The 19,105-nt window shown below is 41.8% G+C and overlaps 2 protein-coding genes across 4 annotated transcripts; both read right to left on the reverse strand.

Annotated features, from left to right (window-relative positions):
• Positions 1 to 18: 18 nt before the first annotated feature.
• ppie (peptidylprolyl isomerase E (cyclophilin E)) lies at positions 19 to 5,909 on the reverse strand. Its single transcript, XM_054797195.1, has 10 exons — positions 5,842 to 5,909; positions 5,488 to 5,586; positions 5,364 to 5,407; positions 4,167 to 4,193; positions 3,995 to 4,076; positions 3,787 to 3,887; positions 2,193 to 2,316; positions 1,243 to 1,428; positions 996 to 1,138; positions 19 to 815 (listed from the first exon to the last, which is right to left on the reverse strand). Exons 1-10 carry the CDS (start codon positions 5,870 to 5,872, stop codon positions 747 to 749), a joined length of 906 nt encoding a protein of 301 aa, XP_054653170.1. The 5' UTR covers positions 5,873 to 5,909; the 3' UTR covers positions 19 to 746.
• Positions 5,910 to 6,393: 484 nt separating this feature from the next.
• pabpc4 (poly(A) binding protein, cytoplasmic 4 (inducible form)) lies at positions 6,394 to 18,024 on the reverse strand. 3 transcript variants are annotated; one of them, XM_054797526.1, is made up of 16 exons: positions 17,737 to 18,024; positions 17,458 to 17,665; positions 13,467 to 13,660; positions 11,892 to 12,007; positions 10,952 to 11,091; positions 9,227 to 9,321; positions 9,011 to 9,148; positions 8,830 to 8,925; positions 8,481 to 8,750; positions 7,857 to 7,947; positions 7,647 to 7,739; positions 7,396 to 7,526; positions 7,224 to 7,314; positions 7,002 to 7,132; positions 6,786 to 6,904; positions 6,394 to 6,695 (listed from the first exon to the last, which is right to left on the reverse strand). In XM_054797526.1, exons 2-15 carry the CDS (start codon positions 17,648 to 17,650, stop codon positions 6,803 to 6,805), a joined length of 1,881 nt encoding a protein of 626 aa, XP_054653501.1. In that variant the 5' UTR covers positions 17,651 to 17,665; positions 17,737 to 18,024; the 3' UTR covers positions 6,394 to 6,695; positions 6,786 to 6,802. The 3 variants fall into 3 exon arrangements, with proteins under 3 accessions (XP_054653501.1, XP_054653500.1, XP_054653499.1); XM_054797525.1 differs by having other exon boundaries at positions 17,458 to 17,678; XM_054797524.1 differs by having other exon boundaries at positions 17,458 to 18,024.
• Between the last annotated feature and the right edge of the window lie 1,081 nt (positions 18,025 to 19,105).

The following is a 19,105-nucleotide window of genomic DNA, read 5'->3' on the forward strand; positions in this document are numbered from 1 at the left end:
AAAATTTAAGTTTTTCTTTTTTGTATATATTTAAAGACAACACTTTGTCTTATGAGTTGTTCATATCAAAATTTAAGTTTTTCTTTTTAATTTTATTTGTTGTAGTGATTCATCTTCAGGTGCAAAACTAGGGCACACCATCAGTGATGTTACATGAGGCCATCGGGTGTTTCGGCTCTTTCAAACATCAGACACCCTTGCTCGTGCGACCCAGCTGAGGTTGATCAGGTCTCAGCTTGTGCCCTAGCAGCGCTCGGCCACGGATCTGCCCTCGGTCCAAGTTTATTAGTGGCGGGCAGCCACAAATAAATATATGGGAAACACCGTAGTTTACGCTAAATCTGGGGAGTGCATTGATTGTGCCTCATATATTCCGCATAGTAACAGAGAATCAGAGTAATTGTGTTTAAGGTGTGCCTGCTAGCAAGCCAAAGCTTCATAGTGTCACTATTTGTAGTCTGGACGTGCGTCTGTACCAATGACAAAGAAATTAAAATAAATTAAACTGTGGTTGCCTGAGGATATAGCTCATGTTAGTGGTTTGTGCCTACCCAATTACTTGAATCGCGGCACTGTCTCCGAGTCCAAATGTTGCAGTTTCTTTATTTTAAAAAAGTGTTTACCGAAATTATTTACATTGCAAAAGATTTGGTTTCAAAGTGAAAGTGAAGTAAAAGAAAGATGTTGAACACACTCGAGACATACGCACATAAAATGCATGCAAAACACACAAAGTTGTATAGCATTTATACAAGCTCTCCACAGTCCGAGATGATCACTTTCTGCTTTGTCTTGCCATCTTTTGATCCTTGAGCCTAAGCAATAAAAATGACAAGAAAAAAAATCAGCAAGAAAAAGAATGCCCCCGAAATTCAGATTGATGTTGCTATGCTTTTTTTTCTTCAACTTTGAATGACAATTATTACAGTAATAATGTAGCATTGGGTGTTCCCAAGTAATAGTTTTAAAAATTTCAAAAGTCATGCAATCTTCACCTCCATCGCTCGAAGCACATCCATCCCCTCCACCAGTTCCCCAAACACCACATGTTTGCCGTCCAGCCAGTCTGTTTTGTCATTGGTGATGAAGAACTGGGAGCCGTTGGTGTTTGATCCAGAGTTGGCCATGGAGAGCTGCCCTGCGATCACCAGAGGCAGGTTTTAGCATCATGCTAGTGAATATAAATCACCAAGCTTCCAGCAGACAACTTCTAGACTGCACATTGCAAGGGGAGCTCTTCACCTGGAGCAGTGTGTTTGAGGATAAAGTTTTCATCATCAAACTTCCGACCGTAAATGGACTTGCCGCCAGTGCCGTTGTGGTTGGTGAAGTCACCTCCTTGGCACATGAACTGTGGGATGATGCGATGAAAGCTACTCCCTTTGTAGCCAAAACCTTTTTCATGGGTGCATAAGCAGCGGAAATTTTCTGAAAAATAAATCAACCATTGCAGTTTGCATTAATAATATTTGTGATATTGGCAACCATAGTATTTGAGAGTGTGACTAACTGGCCGATGTCCTTAGAGTGGATACACAAGCGAAACCTCAACACAATACTGTATATTCTGGGACACTGGTCATCCTCCAATTTGTTTCTGAAACCATTTTTCCCATTTGAAATTACAATATACTGGCATCTGTAATCATCATAAAACACTTATTAACTGTACAGGCAATGTTTCAATAACGGTTTTAAAGAGGGTGCAAGTTATATAAAAACAAAGACTGAACTCAGCTCACTTTGTGGTACACATTCTGTTCTTTTCCTTTTACTTATTATTGTTGATCAGTTGTGGAATTAAGCATATTGTTACTGAGCAGCCTGGACAGAAGATGTATTTAACAAATAACAGACCATTTACCTAAAGACCAGCCCAACTTGGTGGATGCATTACTTATTTTTAGGGAAAGGGGAAGCAGTGATGGGGTCAGGTCAGGTGTGTGTTGTTGGCGTAACCATATTTCACTTAGCAGCCAGGACAGAAACATGCACCTCTTTGGTTTAACCCTCTTCTTTGCCATCATTGACACAAAACACACTTTTGGAGCTAATTATTTAGATACTCACTGAGGTGACAGAATGTTTCTGAAAATCATACAACTTTTGGGACATTCAAGTTTAGAGGTTCCATGCTATATCTATGACATCTAAGTGCTGCGTGAAAGCCCCGTGCAGAGCAGCATACACACCTGCTGTCATGGGAACAATGTCCGCCCGAAGGAGGAAGCGAAGTCTCCCTGCAGGCTTGTTGCCGATCTTGATGTCCATGTAGACCTGTGGATTAACTCTGCCCTTTTTAGCAGGGGGCTCAGCCTGCAGAAACAAGAAAATCGCACCCATGTCACGACAGCGTACTCTGTGTCATCCAACTAGGGATGCTCCAAATCGATTGGCCACCGAATGGTATCGGCCGATTTCCTTAACAATCACATGATTGCCATATGCCGATAAATGCCTTTCAAAGCCGATCACAAAAAACAATTGGCGTGCGGCAGCAAACACTACATGTGTGCCGTGTCACGTAAGGTTGGCAACCTCCGCATTGAGCCGACAAGGACCGCACTGTGTCCCGTATTGCCGCGAGAATCAACACTAGTCTGTAAAACCTCAATGGACTCAGTTTGACAGCTTGACACAGGCTACTCCAAACGACAGTGACGTTTTGTTTTTAAAACAAACAAGCAATGTGGTTAGTTCAATGCGTGTTTTTGTCCCACAGGGAAGTGGATATCACATTCATGGGGTAAGTACTAACTTTTTCAAGTGTCACTGAACTATTGCTCTTTTGTTGTCATTTGTCATTTTGTTGTCATTATATGAATGTGAGTGTGAATGGTTGTTTGTCTATATGTGCTCTGCGATTGGCTGGCGACCAGTCCAGGGTGTACCCCGCCTGTTGCCCGAAGTCAGCTGAGATAGGCTCCAGCATGCCCCCGCGACCCGAATGAGGAGAAGCGGTATAGAAAATGGATGAATGGATGGATGTTGTCATTATACTAATTATGTCTTGTCCTCAGAACACTATTTGTGTGTGGTTGTTTAATGAACATACTGTAAAACACAGTGTGTCCAGCCTTATTATGGTGATACTATCACAGGGGTCTCCCCTCTCGCCAGGTTATTTTGAGTAGCACACAAAAGGGTGAAAAATTATTTGTTTCAGCTGTTAGTAGTTTTTTGATTGTAACTGTTGAATTCAGACTTTATACCTTTGCATGATGACAAATTAGCACAAAATAGCATAAAGATGTAGTGTACAATTTAAATGTTGCCAGTCATAAATAAAACATAAATAAAAAGTGATGAAAGTTGGACATCCCTGTAACCTGGGCACTGAATTGATTCTGTTTCATGTTAAGCAGGACCGATTTCTATTTAATAAATATATATTTATTTGTATTATTTTATTCTGTTAATTTTGGTGTCTTGAACTAAAAAAATAATTATTGAACAATTTATTTCCCATGTATTTGTATTACTAAAACATGCATCAAATTCAATTAAGCTTTGCGTCGTACAAAAATTGTTTCACAAAAAACAATATTTTTTGTAATTACCTACTGTATGTGCCAGGGGCCCTTGGAATTGTATATCGGCGGCCCTGGCCGATAGCAATAAATAAATTGAAAAATCTAGTTAGTCCATGTGATCGGTATTGGCTGATCTCACTCATGGATGATCGGTATCGGAATGGGCAGCATAAAGCCCTGATGAGGGCATCCATAAATCTAACCTGATGTTGCACAATTAAAAAAAAAAACATGATTAGAGAAGCCACACCACCTCTTGTGCAGCAGTGTTGGGTGTTTCTCCCGCAGCCTCCCCCTCAGCTTCTTCTACAGTTTTTCCTGAGAACTTCTTCAGCCAGTCATCATCTGACCACACTGAGGATGGGAAAAAAAAAAAAAAAGATTCAAAATCTGAATGACTCAAAGAACCTCAATCTCATTCCACAAAAAGCCATCTTTTAAATCGGGCTTTCCCCAGTCACCTGGTCGAGAGGATCCCTCTTTGATTCTCATTGGCTTGGCGATGTTGACGCGTACAGTCCGTCCAAAAAGCTCAGACTCATTCTGACACAGGTGAGGAACAAGAGAACTTCAACACAGAAGCAGCGCATGCTGACCTATTCATTCTTCACAGATATCTACAGTCCAACTTACCATGTTATCAATAGCCGCTGCAGCATCCTACAAAAGTACAAAAAATATTTTCAGGGAAGCTACACGATGCATAATACAGTGGCATATAGGGGCAAATGCACAGCAACATCCATACACCCCAAACTCAGAAATGATCCAAAACCAAAAACACCATTAAAGGAATAGTTCGGATTTTTTGACATGAAGTTGCATGACATCCCCATCAGCATTGCAGTCCATTAACAGCGACTTACCCCCCCACTTGGTCTCCTAAGCCCAGTTCTGGTCAGATTTCTGTGATGAAGAACGTAGTTCCGCTTAGTTGCTGTGGAACATATATGTAAACAAGATGGCCGTGGCGCGCCGTCGCGGAGTACGTAGATGCGAGCGTCTTCATCACATATACAAGAATGCCCAGGCGACAATGCGCAGGGAAACGGCGAGAGACAAATATAATGCTGAGCGTTTTGTGAGATCTGATTTTTTTGAGAAGGCATTTTTGTGATGCAAATGTATTCATCTTTTGAACGCATATTGTTTTGAAAAGCCAAACTCTTGAATTAATTGTCCCCAGCAACTATGTCTTCTTCGTCACAGAAATCTGACCAGAACTGGACTTAGGAGACCAAGTGGGGGATAAGTCACTGTTATTGGACTACAATGCTGAGGGTGATGTCATACAACTTCATGTCAGAAAATACGAACCATCCCTTTAAACAGATGCAACAGAGGGACTAATAAGCCTATAGTCAACCACAAAACAGCAATCATTTAATAATTTTGAAAAATCGCGATAGGGTGAGGGACTATTACTCCACATACTTAACTAATGATAGCATTCGAATGAGACATATGACACCACGTGTGCATTTCTCTTATGTATATGTTATGGATCTTGCAGTGCTTATGTGATTGCAGCGTTTTCGTGTTGCATTTCGTTTTACGGCATGTGTGTGTTTTTGGTTTTGGATAATTTCTTTGTTTGGAGCATTTTGAAATTGCCCCTGTCGGCCACCGTAGCATAACGTCGTCAAACATCTGTTAGTGAAATAAATATAAGACTTTATGTTTCTGTTAACGGTAGAAATCTTCATGACAAACAATGTCTCCATTCATCAAATGTCTTCCATTTATAAATATGCTTGAGTTAAATGAAGCACTTAAAATGAGGTCAGTGATATTTGAAAAACATGATAAAGTTAGAGCAGTCTGACATACCTCTGCCAACTCAAATTCAACAAATGCAAACCCTCTGTGCTTTTCTGAAAATTGAGCAAATGCCACAACGTTAATAGGAAATTGCAATTATAATGTCAACAAACTCATAGACTGTCGACTCTACCTGTCTCATAGTCGAGTGGTATTTGAATGTCTGTGATGTCTCCAAACGGGATAAAAGCAGCATGCAACACTTTCTCGTCCACTTCCTCTGCCAACCCACCTAAAGTCAAAGAATTAACGACGTGAGAGTCAGAACGGTAGACCAGCATTCAAGACAGGCTTTGTGTGTATGAAACACGTTATCGCTCTCAATGACTACATTTGTCACAAATCCGCAGACGCATTTTAACTGCGCGAAGTTCAGAACACTTTTTCCAGTTCAGCCGGCTCATTCAGATCGGCTAGATTTTGGCATATTCGATACACGACACAACCGCTCACTTTTTGTCGCTGTATATCCAACAAAACAACTCACCAACATACAACACTCGTTTGCTTGCCGCCATGTTTAAATGACCTTTCAACTTTAACCCGCGCTCTGATTGGTGGAGTGGAATTACAGCCCGCCTCTTGGTTCTGCTTGCTCACGAGCGTCATCTAGCTACTAAAGCCGAGTACTTCACCTACACCGAGACGTCGCGTGTAAAAATCTGTTACACAATCATCATTAACATATCGTTCGGTGGAACATCCCTCCGTCGGTTTAACCGAAAATACAACCTTCTATTCAATGCATGCCTCATTTGTTACGAACAGCTTTAGTAAGCCATAGGACGGTTTAATATTGTTTCAAATATTTCTTTCTCCACGTACAAACACTGCAGTTATGGAAGTCTGTTTTGTACTAATAACTAATGCACAGTGCTAAAATGAAGGTGAGTACATGTTACAAATGAACAAATCATCTTAGAAATGTCTGGACTTAACACAACAATGTTCTATGATTTCCCATTACAGTAATACATTTGAACATTCATACATTTACAAAGTACCTGTGAATAAGAACACAATGTATGACTGTTTTCGTTGATATCATTTCTTTATTGAGAATGCTACAAACCCAAAGGGCTACAGGAATCCGTCATTTCAAATTAAACATTACATTTTCAAGCAAAGAAATAGAAGAGTCATTTTCCTTGAGGTCTGCATAGTGTTTGATACGCAGTTTATTAGTTAGAAAATAATTACCATTCACTTTCTCCTGAAATATTCAAGTATGTTTTAAAATATTTTTTTTCCTCTTTTTATCCATTTATTTTTGCACAACTGTGCAAAACTTTCTTGGTGTCAGTGTTGCATGTCTTTCCAGATCTTGATGAGCCATCCAGCCTGGAATACACAGTGACAGAATACTTTTGATATTTTGTGATGTACTTTATAAAGTCTGTGTTAATGAGCACATATTGCGTTCTATCATACCAGTTTGAATTCAGTATTCAAGATGTGGCAGCAGCACCAGTATTAGCCATGTTGCCCACTTTCTGAGTGGCATCCTTCTTTGCTTGGTGGGCCTGCAGCACTGCAACAGCTTCTTCCACCTGCACAGGACAAAACAATGATACACCACAGCGTTCCAAAAAAAAAAAAAAAAAAGAAATGAAAAAAACAACAGTGGGGAAACAGGAAATGACGCACCTTTGAACGCAATGATTCATGAGACTCCAGCATATGCAGCAATTCTGAGTTGTCGATCTCGAGCAGCATGCCTGTGATCTTTCCTGCAAGGTTGGCATGCATGGCCTGGATCAGCGGGAACAGACGTTCCCCTGTATGGAACAATAAAATGACAAAGGAGATCAACACTTAATATGGAAACAATATACTGGATAGGTATTTCACTGAGGCTAGTGACTGTACCTAGCATCTGCTTTTGCTCCTGTGGTGGTGCAGAAGCCAGCATGGAAGCTGTGAGCGGCTCCTGGCCTTGAACATGCACAGCTGGCTGAGTCTACAAGGAAAGATATTCTCACATATTGTTGACATACAATAACAATAAACAAAGATACATTGATTGTCATTTTGATCACACCTGCTGCAATGCAATAGGTTGCACCACCTGAGGATTAGGGTTGCGCACACCAGTGGCATATTTGTAAGGCGGCATGGCACGGGGACCTGGTACCCCCATTGATGGGCGAGCAGCGATGCCCTGGCCAGCACCTTTCCCACCAAATAGAGAGAAAAAAAAGTTCGATAATGAAAATCTTGCTCACCATCATCAGCCATGATTAAGTTCATACATGTACTCATATAATAATTCCAGGATCTGACAGAACCCACCTCGCGGGCCCTGTGTGCTGCTTGGAGACATGTGCCTCAGGTTGGCACGAGGACCTGGCTGACGGAGCGAGCTGGGCATCCCTTGGAAACCACCTAGAAATGAGAGAAGCACAAAAACCAACAATTCGATTTGAATAGAAAAATCTTTACCTAACAAGGTTGAGTACAGTACACTTAAAAAGATAAAGCTCTATGTTGCTGCATGCACACCTTGACCTCTACCACCTTGTTGTTGCCACCTGGGGTTGGGTCGCATTTGGGCCAGTTGATTGGGCGCATAATATGTTGTTCTATTCTGGGCCTGATGAGAAAAACAAAGAAAATCTTGCAGTAAAATGACAACTGTAAAATAGGATCATTTCATTAATTAAGTCCAATAATCACACAACCCTTTTTTATGTCCCACTTGTTCATCTTGTTGCTAAGTGTGTCAGTCTGCAATTTAAAATAAGGGCAGAGAATCAAAGTCTCTCTGCTGAAAATAATAGCAAATAATAGCTCAAATTCTGACCGGGCAGCTCAGGTATTTTAGTTCCGTTTTGTAGTTATGTTATACAGAGCAGCAGGAGAGCAGCAAGGCGTACGGGCGTGTTCAGTGGTCAAAGTGCGTGCATATTGGTCACTCTCGGGAGAGGAGGGCACTGATGTAATTCTACATTTGTTTTAAAATTTTCTGACGATCGACCGGCAAAGTCCCAAAGCGACTGGTGGTTCGCGTTCGACGGGTTGGTGAACCCTGCAGTAGATGAACAACTTTAAACCCATGTGTCCCTGAGAGGGATACGTATACTGTAAACAGAAACATTCATTATATTTTGGCTTCAGCACTCATACCTGTGGCACAGCTGGCATGAAGTAGCCACTAGTTGGCTGGAACTGATTAATGATGGCGTTGGCTGGCATGGCCCTCATTCCAGCGATACGTTGCATGTACTGGTTGGTGAGATGGGCTTTGCGCTCCTCTTTGCGCTGAGCGAGGGCCACATAGAGTGGTTTGGAGCCAACAATGCGTCCGTTCATCTCAGTCACGGCCTTGGTGGCCTCCTCTGGGGAAGAAAAGCAAACAAAGCCAAAGCCCTTGGAGCGACCCTCCTCCAGCATCACCTGACAAGACAGAGGGGTTAACTATTACCACAGCTGCAGAGAAGTGAAGTCTCTTCTATCATATTTTACAATCCCTCACCTTGGCACTTGTAATGGACCCGAAAGGAGAGAATTCTTTACGTAGTTTTTCATCATCTATGGTGTCATCTAGATTCTTGATGTAAAGATTAACACCCTAAAACAAAAGACATGATCACAAGCAGAGCGGTTTATATAGAACATGAACTGAATCACTTGTTGTATTAATGAGTCCTGCAGACCTGATAGCGGCTGATCCTTTCCTGTTTTAGCAGCTCAAACTTGCGCTTCAGCTCCGCCTGTCGTTCCATTTTTTTCTGAGCTCGTCCCACAAACACAGTCTTGCCGTTGAGTTCTGTGCCATTCATGTCCTCTACAGCCTGAAGATGAAGTTATTATCATCAGCGGGAACAGAATGATGACAGATGATTGACACATTTGCATAATACAGAAAATACCTTGTTAGCGTCCTCATGCTTCTCATAACTGACAAATCCAAAGCCTCTGGATTTGCCTGTAGGGTCCATCATCACCTTCACGCTAAGTGTTTTGCCTACAGAAACAAAACGAAGGTGGTGTGTACAGTGAAGAAATAAGTATGTAAAAGAATAAATCAATCAATCAATCAATACAGCTATATCGCTATACATCTATATAAAACATAATTGGATGTGTTTGGTGGAGAAGAACTTGAGAACCCTGACCTCAGCATAATCCAGAGCCGTTTCTTAAGCTACCTTGACACTTGCACAAATTTTGTCCCGCAATTCGCCTCAATGCATGTCATTAAGATGGTACGCCTGAAAGTGTGACGACTAGTTTGCGTTCTTCTTATGCATAAGTTACGCACTTGCCACACAATTTGTGACCGAAAATGGTGCACATTGGCACGAAATGCCACGCTAAATCTGTCGCCCCATTCCTGTGTATCCCTTTGTGCTGCTCCTTGCCCGGGTACCTGGCCCCTAACCCCTCGCACATAGACAGATCAGTGAGGTGCCGCTCTGTCTCTCACTTACTCGGCTGCAGTAGAGAAACAGTGAAAGAAACTGTTTTTTTTACACCATGGTAAGCCATGACTATGTAAAACAATATAACACTACACTTTAGTGCCACGCTGTCAGGGCTCGTCAAGAAGATTGTAGTTTTTTTCACACAAATTTTATAGAGCATATTTGTGAGATGAATAAAAGAAAGATGTAACTGCTAATTCACATGTCCACCATTATCTAAGACTATTATACAGCGTTTTAAAGTTGTGTACATTATCTTTGTAAGATGAACAAAGATGGAGGGACCTAAAAGATGCTGAACTCCAGAGAAGAAACTCCCACTGCAGAAAAGAAAAGGTTTATAAAAGGTATATTACCTCGCAGCTGCAGTACTATTGTGGAGGAGGATGGGGGAAAAATATCCCCTGTCCTGTCCTGTCTTTATCTAGCACTCACTTGTGCGCTTATTACATCTCTTATATGCTTTGTCCTATTGTGATCTGAGATGTCCTGGTTTGTGTCCACACTAACCCTTTCTGAGTGCGTGGTGGAGCAGTGTCTGACTTGGACAATGCGTTCAAGTGCACTACGAAGACAGAGTGCTAAATTCAGGCATGCTTGTGGGATCAAACAAGGAGTTTAGTCATCTTAATTTTCCCTTTTAATACAAATACAGTTAATTTGTTGGGTTATCTTCGATTTTGTGTGTTTGGTTGCTCTGTCTAGCTTTGCATTAATTTTTTTCTTAAGTTTTGTATGGTTAGCTGTGCTTATTCAGCTTGTGTGATTCATATAAAAATGCATTTGACATTTTGATCAAATAAAGTTGATATACTTGTACCGCAAATTTACTATTGTCTGATGTGTAGACCTGATTTGTATTGGTTCTGCGAGCCATTTTGCTCATGAAGCGTTAGATAAGATTGTGGCATCTTAGTGGACCATTTAAGGGTGAGCAATCTTCTTCATGGTATATTGACAAACTAGGGGCCCCCAAACAGCATCTTGCTTAGGACCCCACAAAGCTAGAAACGTCCCTGGCATAATCAAGACACATTACTGGACCGTAAGCAAGGTCCAGGTCCATTAGCTGGTAGAAATGGAGCCTTTATCCACTTCTTTAGCCAGCAAACTAGCTGAGACTGAATAAACAGCACCCTCTTCTGGTTTGGGCCAAGTAACACAACTTACCGTATTTGTCAAAAAGCTCCTTAAGACGATCATCATCCATGTCGTCCCCAAAGTTCTTGATGTAGACATTGGTGAACTCCTTCGCTTTGGCACCAAGCTCAGCCTCCCGCTCCTTGCGAGATTTGAAGCGACCCACAAACCTGATGATGGAGAAAGAGCAAATACACACACTCTTTTAAAACAGCCCTTGTTTGATCTGGGAAATCCAACCAGGATTCAACACTTTCTCTCTGTTGAAGATCCACATTGTCCACACTAGCTAGATAAGATTTGCCTTTCACAAAACACAGCTAGATTTCATCACCGCTGCTGGGGCAAACAATGAAAAAAATACACATTATTTTCTGTTAATATCACCATAGGCAAGCAGATATATTCGCATGCTTGACACGCCACAGTGACAACCATTAGCACCACCTTGGTCTGAAATGAGGAGAATGAGAATAAGGAAGTGGATGGAGAAGGATGGAGGCACAGTGTTGCACAGTACAAAAGGAAAGCTGAGGAGGACCAAATGTTCTTATCTATATACCTTGCATGACGACCTCTCCCATTGTGCCATCCAGCATTGCATTCCTGTATTCGATCCAGCACTAACACACACAAGCCCGGTCACACACACAAACACGCTTAGACGGGTGACCAGAGAGTGCATGAACTGCAGGAAATGTTTCTGGGAAATAGACAAGCGTTTTAGTTGGTTATTTCATCAGTTCAGTGGTTATCTTCACACTGACAAAAGCGGAAGAGGGTCTTATTAGTTGCATTATTCAGTCACGAACTGAAAAAAATGTCAATTACTCGACAAGTGCAGAACAGAAAAGTTGAGGTTGGCAAATAAGACTCGGGGCTGACATTACAGTATCACCACAAGTGCAGCATTTCAATGTTTCTTTTGTGGGGGACAAAATGAACAGTAATACAATGATGAGACACTCACACCTTGCGGTCATTCAGTAGCATGCCGTTCATCTTCTCAATGGCTCGGTCAGCAGCATCCTGGGTCTCAAAGTGGACAAAGGCGTAGCCCTTGGAGCCATTTTCATCACAAACAACCTGGAGGACAAGACGTTAAGAGTGCATATATGGAAATACCCTCTGTTATTTATAAAAAATAAAAATATAATATAGTGGAGTTTATACAAGTATAGTCAGAGTGGGTCTTCGACAGAGAATACACGCATCATAAACTTCATTAGTCTAGCCAGTCTGATAAGATTGGGCATAAGCGCTACATCAAAATCCCTAGCCTAGTCACACAAATAACGCAGTACAGATCTGGGTAAGAGGGGGGGTTCCTCAAGTTATTTCTCTCAGTCTGGCATTGGTTGCGAGGCAAAAAACTTTCATTAGATTGACATGACAGAGTTACTATATGCTTATTAGAGGTGTCACTAGATATAGAGAGATTAAAACATGACAATACTTTTCGTTAAGAGAAAAGCTGTCTCGCGGGAACAGGTTAGCCAGAAGTCTAAAGGCAGAACTATGGCATCGCTACTGTGAATGATAATACACGTAATACGGAAGTGGCAATGCAGGAGGCTGGATTGGAACTGCACATTAAGTCCCTTATGCACACTATACACCTTGCAATCCAACCTACCTCGATGTTCCCAGTATTACTCACTCGTGATGTGTAGCTGTTTCTTTTTCCCCATCGGAGCTTCCTCCATGTCCAAGCAGAAGCTGTAGTAATTCTACATTTGATCTAACTTACTCAATAGTTGTAACATCAAAACACGATCGCTGCATAAAACTTAGCAAAACATGTGATAGTAGCATCTATTTAGAAAATTCCCTACTTCCTGGTACCTCTAAGCATCATGGGAACTGTAGTTCTATTAGAGTAAACATTAAACTAATCTACTTTACATGTCTTTACATAAGTACACTTCCACAAAAAAGATTAGCAGTAACAGCTACAACTGCTGTCATTATTTTCACTTATATAACTTTTTGTTTGTTTCAATTTGTGGAAAAAAAAGTTCAGCAGTTAAAAGCATCATGCTTTGGTCATGCATGTAACATTATAAAACACTTCACAATGTACCTGCATTGTTTTGTGACTCAGTTATACAAAAGTGTTTGTCCAGTCCTATCATTTCCAGTGTAGTTTTCTTTAATATAGTCTCGTTCTTGTGAACCCAAAAATCGTATGTCGTCTCGTCTCGTGCGCTGAGCATATCGTGACACACCAAATGTTTATTACTGTGGTTGTAGCTTACAGTGGTGTAGACATGTATTGCATCAAAAGCAGAGGTGCTTCTCATAGTTTGGTTAGCTACATGTAGTGCAGCTCCATACCATTACTACACTACAATAAAAGTTTTGTAAACTAGTACGTCTTACTGTCACTGCAAACTGAGCATTATTATTTTTGGTAAAGTCAGAATATTAGACACAGCTCTTGTATTGGATCCCAACAGAATTCAATTTTAAACATTTTATGTGCATCAACATGCTTGTTGATTCAGGCTGTATCTTTTTATATATTTATTTGTGTTAACAATACCTTGCAGGAGAGGATGTTTCCAAAGGCAGAGAATGTGTCATATAGGGCTTTGTTATCAATGGACTTGTCAAGGTTCTTGATGAAGACATTGCCCACTCCGGACTTCCTGAGGGAGGGATCTCTTTGGGACCACATGATTCTGATTGGCTTTCCTTTCACTACGTCAAAGTTCATGGTGTCTAAGGCTCGCTCAGCTGTTTGGGGTAGAGACACACACAGGAGAGATAGGAATGCTTGTTTATTATTGTGTGTTAACATGTTCACATCAGAGCAAATACTACTACAGAACAAATACTATGTCAACAAGGGCTGGGAATAAAAAGCTGCACTTTTTGCAGAATTTTGTCCATCATCCACAATCCTTATGTGAAACATGACCACACGTCTTTTTGCTGCACGTTTTAAAGAGAAAAACAGCTAAAAAACAGCTAGCATGTGGGAGCTAACAATGCAGGTAACGGGACACACATATTTTAACTATAAAAAAAAAATTAAAATAACGCCAACAATGTTTTACTTACATAATTGACCTCTATATAAACCAAGCTACAGCGACATTGTTATTGTAGCAGTTAATAAGAAGAATAATTATTTTTCGCGCAGTGACGCAGCGCCTCACGGGCCCACTGGGAAACAATGAACAACTACAAATAGACAACCAAATTATCTGTAAAGTATTAGCCCACAGTCCAGGTTTTCTTTCTACACTGCCAGATGGACGGTGTTGTGGTATCATGTGCTATGTGCTCCATGTATGAGAATCAATATGGTGACTCACTCGATGGACAGCTGGTCTGGGGTGTCTTTTCCACTTTACTGTGGGCAGGTGGAACAAGTTTCAATCACAGCAGGGTTTGTTAGCGCTAGCAGTTATTCGTTCGTTGATGATGCAATCTCTTGGAGCAATGTCCTCCTCGCCACACACATGACCTCTTTCCATTGATGGTAACACTGTATGCCACTCAGTGCAGCAGAAACAAACAATTTCTGTCGGCATGGCTTGGGAAGCTCCACATTTACACTTGCCCCCCATATGCTACGAAGTTTCACTCTCTCTCAGTGGCAGAGCCAGAAATTTTTCACTGGGTGGCCAAGGTGAGAGCATTACTCACATAAGCGTGGCAATAACTTGATACCTGAAATGTCTAGATGGCCAGTGGGGTGGCTGGAGAGTGGCCAGGTGTGGCCACCCAGTAGCTCCGCCACTGCCCTCTTTTCTTACGGGCTGTGGCTCATCCTATGTATATATTCAAGTGCAAAATGATAAGGTTCTGGATTAGTTGGAGGCAGTGGCTCTCACAAAGTCTGCGATGATTAGTAGTAGCAAAGAAACACGCGCTTGATATGCTGCTGTTGTTGACGGAACAATCGATAGATCTGAAATCAATGTGCCCAGGAAAGAAGTTCGGGTAATGTTTAAAATGACCAAAACACGGCAAAATAGTGCAAGTATTGCATGTTACACCTACCTGTTACAGTATGGTCACAGCATGTATAGAAAACAATAAAACGTTGTTGGAGGCTTTTTTAGAGGGCTTTACAGTATAGTTGAAATAAGTGTCCCATGACGTGCATTGTTAGCTGCCTCGTGCTACACATCCATCTTATATGCCGCTATGCTGGAGCCTATCCCAGCCGCGAGAGGCGGGGGACATCCTGGACTGGCACATATAGACAAACAACCATTTATCGCCTTCATCTTATATTCATACAATTTAGAGTCGCCGATTAACCTAACATGCATGTTTTCGGAATGTGGGAGGAAACAGGAATACCCGGAGAAAACCCACGCACGGGGCGAACATGCAAACTCCACACAGAGATGCCCAACGGAGACTCGAACCAGATCTTCCCGACCAGATCTTCCCAATCTCCTGACTGTGTGGCCAACATGCTAACCACTAGGCCACCGTGCTGCCCTTTAGAACACACAGAAAAGGGAAAGACGTGAACTCATGTTTCACATAAGGACTGTGGATGATGGACACATTTTTTTTTTTTAAAGTGGAGTTTTCGCTTAACTCTCGCCCACCGTTATCACCGTCCAATAACCAACACACAGAAAAACTGTAGTGGACCACGTGGTAGACACGCTGTCTACACAAGCAGCTGTGACAATTGTGGGGGGTGGCAGCTGTAGTGGGCAAGCTGGGAACACATGGGCCTCCCCCCTGCCTCAACACATGCTGTTGGACACATCCCACAGTGGCACAGTACACGGGGTCCTCTGATAACACCCGCAGCCTTAAAATGTAGTGTGAAGACATCTGCTTACATTCAACACCCGTCTTCAAATGATACAACTCACCGAGTTTTTACTCAGTATGAGACCAAAGATAGGAGAGGCTCCAATGTCTGTGCGGTTGTACAGGCCTAACATGCTTTTGTTTGGTCACACACACACACACTTTCAGAGGCCAGGCTGCCCTGCAAAAAAAAAAAAAAAAAAAAAGTGTCTGGTAAACAAAACAGAGCTGCCTTGCGTCTGCTGGCATCAGCAGTTTGGCTCGCAATTGTACTTCACAAGCAGTGTGCTCAGAGGTTTGTGATCACAGACGCGGCCTTTGATGCTTCAATCTTGGCTTTAAAAGGAAAAATACTGTGTTAGCTGGGGGTGCTTGTGTGTTAACAGCCCATGTAATTACACACTGGCCAATAAAACCAAAAATCAAACAGAAATATTAACCTCTGTTCCTTTTCTGTCTTGTCATTTCCAAGAAGTCGTTAAAGCGCAGGCAGGTTTTCGGCAGCTCAGAGAGATGTTCTATATTTAGAGAGGGGTCCTGAGAGGTATGTGCTGGCATTGAGTGTGAGTGGAGAATTCTCTACCATTGATGGAGAGAGACACATTCAACAAGAATGCTCGGATGAGCAACGCCAGGTCTCGTGAGTGCTTCCAGCAGCCTTGATCCCAAAAATTCAAACACACGGCTTACACGACACGGCCAAACATTCCACTAAATCCACTTGACACAAGCTTTGTCAAAGGTAGTGGTTGTAGGTAAGTTGCACTTTAAACACAGCAGTGTCACTCAAAAAACATGGCTGGACTGCATGGAGTTACCCAACAGCTATCACTCCCTTGGGCACTCCCGCCCGCCCGCCGCCGTCACCACCACACGTACACTTCCAACAACAAATGGTGTCATCTCATTAATGAGTCGTCTTACACTTAGACCAGCAATACCAAAACTTCTGGAAGCCATCACTTCATTGCCTTTTGGTCTCTCTTGTCCACCTGTTGGGACAGGTGCAAGCCTGATACAAAGAGGGTGAAAAGGCCATACACGCAAACGTAAACACCATTACTAAATCCTTCTTCCATAGCCTTGACTGTCAAACTTAGGTCCTAACACATATTAGACATGTCTCTAAAGGGCCATCATCACACCTTGGACCACATGGAGTCATACATCTTTATTATAAATCGCAATAGACTGAAAAACAGCTTCCCAACAGCTGGAAGGGTCCCATGGGTTACGCTGCACCTTATTTAGATTGTTCATAGCAGTGTATTTGTGTTGCCTATTTTAATCCATTTTACGCTATTTACCTTGCAGTTTTTAGTTTTATTTTTTTATACTAGTTTGCCATGTGTCGGTCAAAACTGAGCCAATATACAAGAACAAGACCATGCCTGTGTGGATCAAAGTCTTTATAAACTTCTGTTGCTCTAATTTGACGGTGTCAGATTGTACTTAATTAAACTCTAAAACCAATGCAAACTAGGTCAAAATATATTAGGCAAGTAACCATGTTGTGTTATAGCTGACAACGCTAAATTAATAATTTTGTGACGAGAATATGCAGCGGACCATTAAAAAAAGGCCACTGGGCCGCACTTTGGAGACACCTGTTTTGATGGCTTCCGTCATCAGCAAAAAGCAGCAGCAGTGGTTGTGAATTACGATATCAAATAATGTATAGTTATAGGCAGCTATTAAAACGATGACTGACGGCATGAATGGCGTAAATGACAAATCCTTCTTACCGTCCGCAGGCTGGGAGAAGTTGACATAAGCGTATCCCAAGGACCGACGGGTGATCATGTCCCGGCAGACTCGAATGGACAGCACCGGTCCAGCTGGGCTGAATTTCTCATACAACATGGCCTCCGTTATGTCTGGGTGCAGGTCGCCAACGTAGAGAGAAGCCATCGGATAACTCCCCGCTGCAGTGTTCATATCTCAGGCGCCAAACTAAGCGAATTTCCTATCAAAATGTTGAAATGGAGAAGCGGTTCTTATCCAAACTAGCCGTGTCCACTCACCTACGAAGACGTGTTCCTACTAAAAAAAAAATGAAGTCAACCAGAAAAAACAAAGTATTTCTTCTTTTTTAAAGACCGTCGGTCTTTTTTTCCTCTCAATTTTTCTATTTTTTTAACGCTTATATTTCCTTAATTTTAATACTTCGTTTCTTTTTATGAAGGTTTTCTAATGTTTTATATTTTTTATGTATTTTTAAGTTTTTCGAGAACAGTGAGTTGGACACTCACGGTGGTTTAATGGCTGTAGAAAGAGACTGCATTGGGTAAGCGTGGCCACTTTATACACAGTGTGCTGCGCGTGGAGAAAATGTGACAGGGTCAAACTTAGGAGAAACATGCCTCTGCGCATGCGCATCCTAAAAGAAACAGTGTCCCAACTACACAGCTCGGCTCACGACAGCGACATCGAGAGGTCACTATGGCGCACTGACAGAGCTTAACATTTAGGACTGTGATGTAGAAAAACATGAAAGACCAAAGTACATAATGTATTTTGGAAAAACAAAAACAGCAGCATGGGGTGAAGCGTTTATTGTAGTATTGTATTCTCTTTGAAGCTGCAGTTACTCCGCTGTATGCATCCTCCTGAGAACGAGAAAAAAAAAAAGTAAATCACCAGCAAAATCATTAGGCACACCTGCAAACTGAATGAGACCTAATGTACACATCAGAAAAATACATTTTTAGATATACAGCAAGGGTGCCTGAACTTTTTCTGGGGACATACTGAAAAATCAATCAAGGATGCAGGGGCCACTTTGATTTTGTATGAAGGGGGGGGGAAGAAAACTTTGGTTTAGTAGCCTTTTCTCTTTATATTGTACATTTTTGCTCTATTTTTTCCCTCCAATGTAAAATTTTATTTGTAAGTGTACTGCAGGGCACACTTTAGACACCTCTGATACAGTATAAAATAGGCACCGTTTACCAGTTTTGATTTGTACTTGAATTTTACTAAATGAGGGGCAAGATATTAGAAAGTACAGCTTTACACTAGCTGCAATAATCATACTTTCACATAATGTTGGATTGCCTTCATCTCATTAGAATGTGCAAGTGTACCTATGTGGACATTATATGTGAACAAGCACATGCAGGGTGCACTATGCAGTTACCTCAACAAATCCAGAAAAACAGACAACAGTCCCTTGTGTCGTGGCTTCCATTTCCGCTCAGCTTCGGCAGGTCTTTTGCTTTCACGTCTGTCTTGCGCTGCCACCTCTTCTTCATAACTTAGAGTATGGGAGCCATCTGGGCTTTTGGACAACTGGATTTTTGAGTGGATTATTGGCAGCATGTGTGTTCTCTTATGGTGTTTCACAGTATGGTTGTGCTGACTCCAGTCCTGTGTCATCTCAAGCAGCAGAGG

Source organism: Dunckerocampus dactyliophorus, chromosome 13 (assembly GCF_027744805.1).
Source record: "Dunckerocampus dactyliophorus isolate RoL2022-P2 chromosome 13, RoL_Ddac_1.1, whole genome shotgun sequence".
NCBI lineage: Eukaryota > Metazoa > Chordata > Actinopteri > Syngnathiformes > Syngnathidae > Dunckerocampus > Dunckerocampus dactyliophorus.